The sequence below is a fragment of the Danio rerio genome, chromosome 3 (genome assembly GCF_049306965.1).
Source record: "Danio rerio strain Tuebingen ecotype United States chromosome 3, GRCz12tu, whole genome shotgun sequence".
NCBI classification, from domain to species: domain Eukaryota; kingdom Metazoa; phylum Chordata; class Actinopteri; order Cypriniformes; family Danionidae; genus Danio; species Danio rerio.
Genome location: NC_133178.1, coordinates 41961055 through 41973862, shown reverse-complemented (window position 1 = coordinate 41973862; position 12808 = coordinate 41961055). Strand labels below are relative to the sequence as shown.

Here is a 12808-nt window from a genome sequence, read left to right as displayed (position 1 = left end):
GATTTAACTTTCTGCCTTTCAAGGAACACAGATAAAATGCATCACAGCAAAAGTATTACACAGCACAACTGACACTGATAACCACTTTATTAGGTACACCTTGCACTCGGGTTGCACACTTATTTGTCTTCAGATGGTCAGCAACAATACTCAGTATGTGGCTTTTTAATGATGCTTAAATGGTACTAAAGGGAACAAAGTGTACCGAGAAAATATTGCCCAAAACATCACAACATCGGCAGCTTGAACTGCTGACACATGGCTGGATAGATTCATGTTATTTACGTTCAATTCTGACCCAACCATCTAAATTCAGACTCATTTTTTGTTCCACATTTTAAAAATATGTTGGTAAAAGAGCTTTTATGTTTAAGAGTCCAAACGATTGGAATAATTTACCTGCTAACATTTGATCCATTGCATCATTTAAAGTGTTTAGGCAAACTTTGCTGTCATATTTTACTTTGGACTGTTTTTTTGTTTTTTTTGGTGAGGATTTTGTCGTTTAACATTTTTTGTACTATGAATATGCATGTATAGTACTTCCCCTTTTGTTAAAGTTTAGGTTTTGTTGTTTGCTGTTGTTTTATGGATGTTATGTAATATATGTTTTGTTTCTTTCTTATTGTGTTATTATTATTATTATGTGCTTACAATTAATTGTGGGACTCCATCCTTATAAATAAATGTGGGGTTAATCCTAATAAATAAATAAAAAATACAAATCTTGCAGCAGACGAAATAAAAAAAACTTACATGACGATCAGGCAATTGTTTTTTTAATCTTAGTAGCTATTCTGCTCCTGTAGCTCACCTGCTTCAAGGTTTTTATGTGTTTTATTTTCAGAAATTTAGGCATCAACAAGGCATTCACCCACAGAACTGACACTCACTAGATTTTTTTAACTCTTAGATTTGCTAATATATTTATATGTAAAAAAAAAAAAATAATAATATAGGTGATGCAGTGGCGCAGTAGGTAGTGCTGTCGCTTCACAGCAAGAAGGTTGCTGGTTCAAGCCTCGGCTGGGTCAGTTGGCGTTTCTGTGTGGAGTTTCATGTTCGCGTGGGTTTCCTCTGGGTGCTCCGGTTTCCTCCACAGACCAAAGACATGCGGGACAGGTGAATTGGGTAGGCTAAATTGTCCGCAGTGTATGTGTGTGAATGGGTGTGTGTGTATGTTTCCAAGTTATGGGTTGCGGCAGGAAGGGCATCCGATGCGTAAAAAAACATGCTGGATAAGTTGGCGGTTTATTGCGCTGTGGCAACCCCAGATAAATGTAGGGACTAAGCCGAAAAGAAAATGAATGAATGAAAAATAATATATGTATCTCAATAAAATGCCAGTATACCAGCGGTTTCTAATATCAGCCCACCTGGCACCAACAAATATGTTAAAGTCACTTAAATCCTCTCTCTTCTTCATTTTTATGCACAGTTTGAACTTTATCAGATCTTCCTAAACATGTCTACATGCCTAATGCTTTGAGTTGCGGCCATGTGTTTTGCTGATTAGATTTTTGTATCAACAAGCAGCTGAACAGGTGTACCTAATAAAGTGGCCAATGAGTGCATATTCTTTTAACCATTTAAACGGGTACTTTATATCATAACAATGTAACTCAATTTTGGACCAAACAAATTAGGTCCTGGTGAGCAGACATCTTTCAAAACATAAAAATATCCCTCTGTACCAAAACATTTGAATGGTGCCCTTTTATCTCTGTCTATTCAACACTAATTTTGAGCAAATCTGCTTATTAAATAACGAAAAACATATAATATAGAGTCTGATGTGTATGAGACGCTGTCATCAAAACTAAAATGTCAAATCTTAAACTGACGAGCAGGGTGCGTATTATTCAACAGACATCAGAAGGGGTCAACTTTTTTGGTAATGTTAGCTTGCGTAATACATGCTTTAGTTAACCAAATTTAGATATTTAAATCAATAACATCAAACTTTTTAACTCAAGTCTTCAGTGTTTTGAAGGATATTAAGTGTATTCTGACATACAGTAAACTGTGATTGTCTATTTCAGCAGATGTATGATTCTCAACGACAATCTATTTTTGATTAAAAAAACAAACAGTAAATAGTTAGCATTCCTGTGCCAATAAATGAATAACCATGAAAGTGTGAGTAGGTGTCTATTAAAACACAAACTATGCATTTATTTTGACTAAAGTTTTAGGCTACATATAGATATAAACATCTATTTTACAATAAGAATGTCTTGTGAACACTTACGGTGTTTATTGTGCTCTAGATATGACGAATTCAGACTAGGGCTTCACAATATATCGTTTCAGTATCGATATCGCAATGTGATCATTCGCTATAATCACGTCACAGAATATGCAATGTTGAGTCTGGATTATAACTGATCATTTTGTAAGTGTTTTTTGAGGGCTGTGACTGTACGGGGATTTTAAAGCATTTAGGAATGAGAAATTGTACCATGTGCAATTTTGAAAAATGAATACCGATTCATTTTATTGAATTATTTATTTAAAGACTATGGAGTGTTATTTTATATTAAATTTGTGTATACCTGAATACAGTTTGACTCCTCTGAAAACAATAAAATGCTGTTTGTTTAATTATGTTGTTCTTTATTGAATTTTTAAATGTTTTTTTTTATTATATTTTATGCAGATACACTCCCTTATAGAATCATACCAATCAATCTAAATTTATAAATTATTTCCAAATAGTTTTTCATGTCGTCTAGTGAAATCGTACACATATTGCAACATATTGCGGAATAAAAAAATGTGATTTTTCCAATATTGTGCAGCCCTAATTCAGACTGCTGAATGAATTTTTCTTGCATATACTGCATGGGACGATTCTGCATTTACAACGGTATGAACCATTTTAGGGGAGGTCAAAATGTATATGTTTATCTAAAATAAAATTTTTTCATTCATTTATTTTCTTTTCAACTTAATCCTTTTACTAATCTGGGATCACCACAGTGGAATGAACCCCCAACCTATCCAGCACATGTTTTATGCAGCGGATGCCCTTACAACCTATCACTGGGACACATCCTCACACACTTACTCATACATACACTACGATCAATTTTAGCATACCGAATTCACCTATGCCACATGTCTTTGGAATTGTGGGGTGAAACCGGAGCACCCGGAGAAAACCCACACCAACACGGGGAGAACATGCAAACTCCATTCTTGCTGCTTACCCACAGTGCCAACACGTCGCCCATATTTTAATTATTAATGTTTTTATTTAAGATACGGATATGACCGAATATAAATATTTGACCACCTAGCTATTAATGGAAAAATTATTAAAATTGACATTCAGAACGTATAATTGATCAAATTTTTCCAGGTAAATTTTTTTCAATTACTTTTCCTACTGCATGTGGAGTCATGTGATCCCGCTTTATTTATACTTCTACATCAAGCAAACCCCTCACCGTGGCTGACGTGCACCTCTCAAAATTTATTTTGAAATGACAAGAAGCACAAACTCTGCGATTTAGATTTTAGGCCAAATTGCCCAGCCCTATGACCACCCTATACATTTTGTTTGTATGTCCTTCATGGGGGCATACCGGTCAACCCTCCCATTTTCCATGGGATTTGCCTGTATTTTACAGTTCCATTTCCCTATCATCCCGTAAAGGTATTTTGCTGTATTTCTCTAATTTTTTTAAGTCTTTCTGTGAAGCTTGGGAATAAACATTAAAGAGCTGAGCCTCCCTATACACAACCCATAGCGCCAAACCACCAGGGGCCGCCACTTGCTCTTAAATGTGAATCTGTTGTTTTTCCTTTTTATTTAGTCATGAAAACACTAAAAAAATAAATAAATTTGAAAAAAACAATGGATTCCTATTCTTTTCATGACAGGTGCCGTTGTGTCGTCCCTCCTGTGCAATTATCAAAACAGCCATTAGGTGCGTTCGACATAAAGCTCAGCTGCAGCCGGTGATCAACGAGATTAGCCGAGCGCAGGCGGGGCGGAGTTGAAAACGGAGCCGTCAAGACGGACAGCTGGACACTTCGGGACTTAAAGTTGCTGCAGTCATGATGACCGATAACATGGCGTCATCATATTTTTTTGTTATTTTTATTTATAACAACAAAACATTTACAAATAAAACAGAATACAGTTTCTACAAACTGTAGTTCTTTTTTAAACAATAAGAGAGAATTATGAATAAAATATCTAACAAATGCATGAGAGAAATAAGAGGAAATGAGAGGTTAATATAAACATAAAAACGAACAGGTCTATTAAATACAAAGCATAAATTCTAGGAGTTAAACATCAATCTTTGGGCTAATACTTCTTGTTTGAATATGCTAAAAAAGGGTTTACATATATGTACATTTATAGATAGAAGACTTATTTAGGTTATTCACTAAAATATACACTAAATATATCATTTAAATCGTTCATGAATGCAGTAAATAGTCTGTATAAAAAGTTAAAATTAAAAATAAACCTGTGCAAACAAGCTAACCTTTATAACCAGACTATTTAACAAAAGATGATTACTGCAGTAAAATATTGGTAGTCTTTTAATAAGCAAGATGTGTACAGGATAGAGAGGGTGTGAAAAGTGAATTGTTTGTTTTGAAACTTTTGAATCGGAATTTGTCCAATTATAAACCCGAAATACACGTGTTTGTTGTCATGTGGTGAACTCGGCCAATCGTGTAATATCGGTGTCGTCATCAAAGCTCCTGCAGTCGCTCTTCAGAAGCTGCATGGTCTGAGTTTGCCGTCTGATCTCGGAGCGCTGTCGCGGTACTTTGATGCCACATGTGACAGTCACGTGGCATCGGCGCAGCATCAATCCGGACAAGATTTCTAACCAGAATGCACCGCTTTAAGACAGATTTCGATCGATCTGCGCAGCGCTGCATGAAGTCGAACGCACCTATTAGGCGGTGCTTGACTGTCAGCTGACACGCTCCATAGACGCTGTTTCCCAAACGGATTCTGTACACGCGATTTGAAGTGGAGCAAAAGTCTGGATTTTGGGTGCATGTTTAAACAGACATATACACATTAACAATAATAATACCATCTAAAGATCTGTCTATCTTGGTGTTTTCTTTTTTTAAACACAACTAATTTTGTCCTAAATGAGCATAAACAGTTAGGAAAGCAATCGAATGCTTCCAATTTTAATGTTAGATGTGTGCATTTTTAAAGTGACACCTGTTAATGTAATCAAACAAAAAATCCAAATAAATGAGATTCATTCGTTGCTCTTTAATCAGAATGTGTAAGTTATACATTGAAGAAAAGATTAATGAGATTTGATAACTTGATTCTATTTCTTTATATTAGCTATATTAGCTATTAATTTTAATAAAGCTAAACTGTTTGCTAATTTATTTGCAGCTAATGTATACTATTTTTTATACTATTAATTTAAGGCGAGCACATCCTTTTTTTCACATCCCAATGATGTGAAATGCATAGGGGATGTAAATGTATTACACAGACACACTAATATTCTTTAATTGAAAAAATAAAAAACCCACCTTACTGTAGATAACTACATAAAATGTCCACTGCAGATAGCACATCAGTGCACATACATTATTGGTTACGTATCTTCGCATTACAAACCCCAGAGTACACTAAACCATATTCGATGTTTACTCAGCAGTCTTATCTGCTCTGGGAACAGGTACCACTCGCCTCCAAAGTTAACTTGGATTGGTCAAAGATGACTAACAGCACACTAAATGGATCGTTTAAAAGGAAAGAAAACATGGATGACTGTCCAGAACAAACAGGCAAGTATTTATTGATCCTTGATGATCGATAAACCTGCCTGCACTGGTTAGTTATTGCTGCAGTTTTTTAATGACTGCTGGCATAGATTAACCTTCTAAAATTACACAGTGTTATCAAGATCTGCTGGCGATAATGAGCCTGTGGTTAGATATGAAGGAGGAGACAGTAGGAAACAGCTGTGCGTATTCCCCGCCTAGGCTATTTGCTTTTATTTGTGTGAGCTCTGAATGAACCACGGCTATTAGCGCCTCCAGTTTTCCCTGGGCCATGATAGCACTCCATTTAATGCTGAGATTTGTTTATCACCTCATGGCCCATATTGGCGTACTGGTTTAAAAGCAACAGAGCGACGCCTTTCTGTTTCTAAATAAGCCATTCTGGGGATTAGAAACTGTGCTGCATGTGTGAGTGCCTGGCTGTAAGAGGAAACCTGCGAATTATCCATCCTCAAACACATTAGTGACATTTAGTTTCGGTAAATTAGCCTACCTGATGACAGGTGAGGATGAGCGCGGACCATACAAAAATGCCTGATAGGGCTTGAGCTGTGGCCGTGCTGAGGAAGATCTGGTCGTCTGCCACAACTTCAGTTCCATTAGCAGACCTGATCACGGTCTTGTTCAACAAGTCTGTGTTATTTGACAGCAGGGAGTATGAAGGCAAAGGAACATTGTCCATGTTTTTATCTGAACTCGCTGACAGAATTCTGAGAGTAGTTTCATTCATCTGCAGAGGAGAACACAAGCAAAGAAAGCATTTTTAATGTATTTCTATACTCAAATATTGATATAAATTACATAATCTAATTAATTACAAGTTTACATGTTTTAATATCTTTCATTTTACATCAGGCTGGGGTCAGCAAGCATATATATATATATATATATATATATATATATATATATATATATATATATATATATATATATATATATATATATATATATATATATATTATTATAGCAATTCCAGTGTTATGGATGTGAACCTTAAATGTTCTGTTGAACTGTTAACTGTTAACATTAAATCAAAACTTCTGTTTATATTTTTCAGAAAAACTAACCACAATTAAACTGCTCAAGTAAAAAAAAAAAAACTAATCATAAGTTTGAGAGAGAGTAAACATGTTTGATTTTAATTTTATTTAATAGTTTTGCATTTATGATAAAAAAAAACTTTGTTATGGATGTAAGAGATGTGAAATTGCCACTCGTGTGACTTTAATAAATCAAACATAATTGTTTAAGAAACATAAACAGAGACATTTTTGAGTATTTTTAAAGTACAATAAAATACTTGCTTACAGAAAAAAAACATAGCAACAGTTTCGGTATTTTGGTGAAAACATTTTCTTGGAAAAGTTAACATTTGCATGGAATTTCTCAATAATAATTCCGATCTACTACTTTATATTCCAGTATAACATGCGTAGAATTAATAACATACTTTCAATAAAGTGTATTACATAATTAATTTATTATTTTAAATGATTTATTATTTTCAAATCAGAAAGCATTTTATTATATTATTGAATTATTTTTTTATTCAGTATGAAGCAATAAATGAAAATATATATTATTTTATTGAAAAAATATATATATATATAAATTATAATCACCCCAAACTACTAAATTCTTGTGTGTATAAATATTCTATACAACAATATGAAATCTATTTATAAATACCCAACTACTTCTTTGTCTACCATGCATTTTTATTCATGGTAAAAAATACACATGAAAAATATCATTACTTATTATTTCTTCTTTAAACAGTTTCCTTATTAAATAAAACCCATATATTAGTCATCAAAACAAAGACAACGTCATTCGAAATAACATGTTTTATGGGTATTAAAATGCCCTTGACTATAATATTTTGAGCGAAACTGGATGGCATGTTAATAATAATAATTATATATATATATATATATATATATATATATATATATATATATATATATATATATAAATATGTTTCTTTTAAAACCACGATAAACAGAGATTAACCATCGTTTTGCTATTCTAGTACATGGTATTTGTAATAAAACGTTAGTAACAGTTACAGTTTTGCTATAATAAAACCATGGTTAATTACGAGTTTGCGTTAAACCTAAAAAACTGACTCATTATTTAAGTCAGATATATATAAAACTGTTTAAGTCAAACGGTTTACTGTAACAGAAGACAATATGTGTATATAGACACTTACCCTGATACTGTATCAACACGTGAAGAGATGATTGTGATCAAACGTAAATGGCTTAAAAGTCAAATAAACGTCACTTTTACTCTAAACATCGCTGTGGGACTAAAATACTTCATATATTGCATATATTTTAGTCTATGCAAGTATCAGAACACGACATGCAAGTTAGCCATAGGTAGAGTCGGCCCGCGACGACACTTCCTCGTTGAACTATTGACAGACAGGTCTGACGGACGTCACTCAGCTCGATGGAAACAGACGGAAACAGATGACCTGGCGGATGGTGATGAAAATCCCAAAGCGAAGGTGTACAGGATCGGTTTTTCCAAAAGCCTTTTCGCGATTCCACACAAAAGAAGCTCACAAGTCGGTTTCAAATTAGGGCAGGTGTACGTACTTAGCAACAACACAACAGCACACCCAGGTCATGTGACCTTGAGACTTTAGTCTTTTGGTCACGTGACGTGACAGTCAGAGGCTGCACCTGTTGCTCAAAGGTACGCGCAGTGTCTCTTTAAACGCTTACGCATTACAAAATCTATTCAAAACTATGTAGATTTAGTTCAGGTAAATCAGTGGGTCACTTTTAAACTTGGACAGAAATAGCACCCGGATATCACTTTAAACAAACACAGGGGCGAATTTAGTGATTTTGGGGGCCCTAAGCAATTCCAGCCATGGGGCTGAACAGTCCTGTAGACCCTTTATATTTTTATTCATTTCGTCACCTTAGAATTATCAGGTTCTATCTGACATTTTTGTCAAAATTGAGTGATTGACATATTCTTATTAAACGACAACTTGTTTACATTATGGGATGTTAAAGTTGTTTACATTTTAAGACTTAAAAAAACAAATGCTACACACATACTGTTTCCTATATGGAAGGCAAAAAGTTTGAAGCTCAATATCTCCAAATCATTCAGAAATCAGATAGAGCCTTATAATTCCAAGGTGACGATTTGTTTAACTGTGTTTTTTATATATATAAGAGAATCTTCTTTCCTACAACTTCACAAAATATGAAATAAACTTTCTTATTTTAAAACTAAACCTTCATCTGATTTGACTGCTGGACACAAATGTAACAATTACACTAACATTTTATTTTAGTTAAACCCTCACCATACAAAATATGATAGAAAACTAGAAACTTGAAAGGTATTTATTGGAGGCCCCAGATGGGTTGTTGGATAAACTCACCCCTGAATATACAGTATTGATTAGTTTTAAATAAATAAATACTGATAAGTAAAATTGTAATCATGAGTTAATAAGCCTTGATCTGTCGGGAGGTTAATTTATGGTTTAAGGTTTTAAAGCTATTTTCCTGCTTTCACCCCCAACTAATTAAATTAATTTATTTTTTAAATAATGTTAAAGAGATAATGAAATAGAAAAAAAGTCATCTTTCCATGTTTAGTTTGAGTTTTAATTCTGGTATAAAAAAGGTAAACCCAAAAATGACCAATCTGGTGTGAGTAAAATGACATGTATATTATCCACTGTAACAAAGCCACTCCCAGTCCCAGAGCATCTTTTTACCTCTAAATTAAAGCCTTTACGCTAAAGTTAGTCAAAATTGCCTTTTGATGCTAATTAATTTAAATTATAGGAATTTAAATGATTTGTACATTATATTATGTAATCAAGTAGTTTCAAATGGTCAATTTATAACTGCTTCAGATTAAAATTTACATTAAAAATATTCATATACAAATTTGCTTCAATATGTAAATCTTTTGAGCTGTTTGTGAACCTGCATTATAAAAATCAATTGATTTAACTGCATTGATATTAGTTAACAGACAATGTTTATATAAAGTTTTGTAAAACCACTTAACCTGATATAAACCAGATTAACTGGCTAGTTAGTTTCACTGTAGTTTGCAACCGCTCTGGGGTTTAAGTACCATGAATGTAGCTCACCTCAGCTCAGCTGCTCCATAATACCGTGGCAACAAAGAGACAAGCTGCCTTTGTGTTAGCTAAAACCAAGGATTGGTGCAAAATAAACTGAAATTAAACTGGCTATCCAGCTAATCAAGCTTTATGGGCCTGTTTAATCTGTTTTGGCAACCTGGAGTTTGTTCATTTTTGTGATATTTCAGTACTTTTGAGATAATATTGAAGTTGCTGTAAATAATACATTTGGAAAAATGAATAAATAAACAAAATACAATTTTAATAATTACTTAACAGACTTAGACCTAGTTCATTTAAGTTTTACGGTTTTAAAGCCATTATCCTGCTTTTTCCCCAACTTAATTTTTAAATTTGTTTTTAAAACAAAATGTTTGAAGGGATAGTGAAATTAAAATAAATAAATAAATAAAAAGAGTTTTTTCTTTTTAGCACAAAAATTATATATTTTAAAAATATTGAAAACTATTTACTTCAGAGGTGTTTTTCTTTATACAGTGGAGTTTGGGTAGCCAGCTAATCCAGCTTCCTGGGGCCGTTTGGATTTGGCAACTTTTTTTTGTTCAGCTCTTTTTTGTGATATTTTAGTAACTTTGAGAAAATATTGTATTTGCTGGTAATAGTTGATTTGCAAAAATGACAAAAAAAGAGCTATAAACAGTTCAAGTCAGAAATATTAGCCCCCTTTGATTTTTTTTTTTTCTTGTTGAAATATTTCCCAAAATAAGTTTAACAAAGCAAGGACATTTTCACAGTATGTCTGATAATATCTTTTTCTTCTGGAGAAAGTCTTATTTGTTTTATTTCGGCTAGAATAAATAAAAATAAATCAGTTATTAAAACTGTTATGTTTAGAAATGTGTTGAAAAAAAAATCCTCTCTCCGTTAAACAGAAATTGGGAGAAAAATAAACAGGGGGGCTAATGATTCAGGAGGGCTAATAATAATAACTTCAACTGTATGTGCATTAAGCTGACAATGGCACGGTGTAGAAACACTAAACATACACGCCTGTGCACATCCAGCTGTGTAAGCCACCACTGTTGTTTTGGTTGTCAAGTAATATGCAAGGCCTCATCGTATTCATAAATCTCCACTTCAAAAATTTGTTTTCAGGCCCTCAAAATGTAAAATAGCCCTCTGTGTAGAAGAATGACAGAAATGAACAAAATGATTTCAGTTTGTATATTTATACTCAGTTTATAAACTTAATTTTAGCTTATATTTATTTCAAATAAAAAAGTCAACTCTGGATTGTAACTAAATTAAAATCATATGGGGAAAATATGGATTAAAGTAGCTGAACATTTCAGTGAACACTGAATTCAATAACTGTTTAGCAGACAGTATATGTGAGGCTAACATTGCAGGTCCTTTTCCAAATGTTTTAGAACTGGTATGAATCATTTAAATGAGCACCAAAAATAACCAAAGATAAGAAAATATAAATTTATTCTTGTGACAACTTAAAGACATCCATTATTATCTGGAAAAATAGAAGTGAAACTGAACAATTCTCTCACGTTTTTATATTAAGAATCAAGTGCTGAGTAGTGTTCAAGTATAGCATGAGCACTTAAGATCACCATCTGCTCAAGCATCCTGTAAACTCACCAAAGACAAGTAAAGATTTATGATGTATAAATCACACAGATACTCCAAAACAAAAATAGTGTGCTCGCCATGTGACCTTCTGTTTACCAAACCTGGCAGCTTTTGATCATATCTTTAACAGTTTTCATAGTTTCAGCACTGTTGTCTTTCAGTGAAAGGCCCAACAGGATTGGTCGGTTGCCTGATTCCTGTGAGACAAACGTTGCAACATTCTTGGCGTAGACGTGTGTAAGAGGCTGCAAAGGAGACAGAAATGACAAGGTGAATCACAAACACGACTTTATCTGTTATGCTGATAGTTATCAAACAGAAAGCACACTTCAGTACCTCATCTTTCCCCAGCAGGACTTTGCTAGTGTACATTGGTACACTGATGTCACCGGACCTCGTGTCAGGCGTTATAGACACAAGTGTTCCAATTTTACCATACTGTGTCAGAACGATAAATATGTAGTTGCTGAATTCCGTGCAAACAACTTGAGTTTGGTTTCCGTTTATTGTTTTTTCTGCCTGTTTTGATCGGATGACTGGTTGAGGGGCCATTATTTAATTTCACCTGAAAATAAATAAGAGTAAGAGCCACCAAGCATAATAATCATGAGATTCATATGATAATACTTATTAACAATCGAATTACTGGAAGTTATAAGCAAACAGAAAGCTCTGCGGAAAGATTTAGTCTTGATGCTAATTCGGTGCTAAAGCGAGACTAGGCCGCATGACGTCGCGGCGTTCGGCTTATCAAACGCGGTGTGTAATCCAGGAAACACCGAGGCTCATAGTCTCTATAAGTTAGCCTTACAGAATGCTAAAAACAGCACACAGTTTCTTAGACAGAACAGCGTACAGTTAACAGCAATTTCTCACCTGTAACTTATTGACGGGGGCTAGTAAACTATCCTGTTAAGTCGATGGAATTCAGTTTATGAACATCCCTCGGCGAACACTGAAACGTGGGTGATCTTCTTCTACGCATACAATGACAAAGGGGAAAGATGTTGAACGAGAGGAGGAGAGAGACAGAGAGGAACGGTCCGTTGACTTTTGTTGCATGGATGACAGTTTTATGTCATTGTATATTTATATTTTATCAACATTAAATCGTAGTTATTTTAGCATTATATTTATGGCAATCAAACATAAAGGGAAACGTACACATTTGTTCAGATAAGCAATACAATGATCAAACATGCATGGCAGGACTTTTATTGTTACAAAGTTATTTATAATTTGTTTTTACTTCAAAATAAATGCTGTTCTTTTGAA

At 33.9% G+C, this 12808-nt stretch overlaps 2 protein-coding genes across 2 annotated transcripts in view; both read right to left on the bottom strand.

Moving 5' to 3' along the window:
- tmem184a (transmembrane protein 184a) overlaps window positions 1-8354 on the bottom strand; it is a 37451-nt gene extending 29097 nt beyond the window's left edge. Inside the window, 2 exon segments of the mRNA NM_213520.1 lie at window positions 6287-6523; window positions 8009-8354. Of these exon segments, the coding sequence (NP_998685.2) occupies window positions 6287-6523 (237 nt within the window). The 5' untranslated portion in view covers window positions 8009-8354.
- Window positions 8355-11363: 3009 nt separating this feature from the next.
- On the bottom strand, window positions 11364-12520 carry psmg3 (proteasome (prosome, macropain) assembly chaperone 3). Its single transcript, NM_001002529.1, is given in 3 exon segments — window positions 11364-11778; window positions 11870-12098; window positions 12410-12520. Coding segments are annotated over 2 exon segments (369 nt in total). The 5' UTR covers window positions 12086-12098; window positions 12410-12520; the 3' UTR covers window positions 11364-11625.
- Between the last annotated feature and the right edge of the window lie 288 nt (window positions 12521-12808).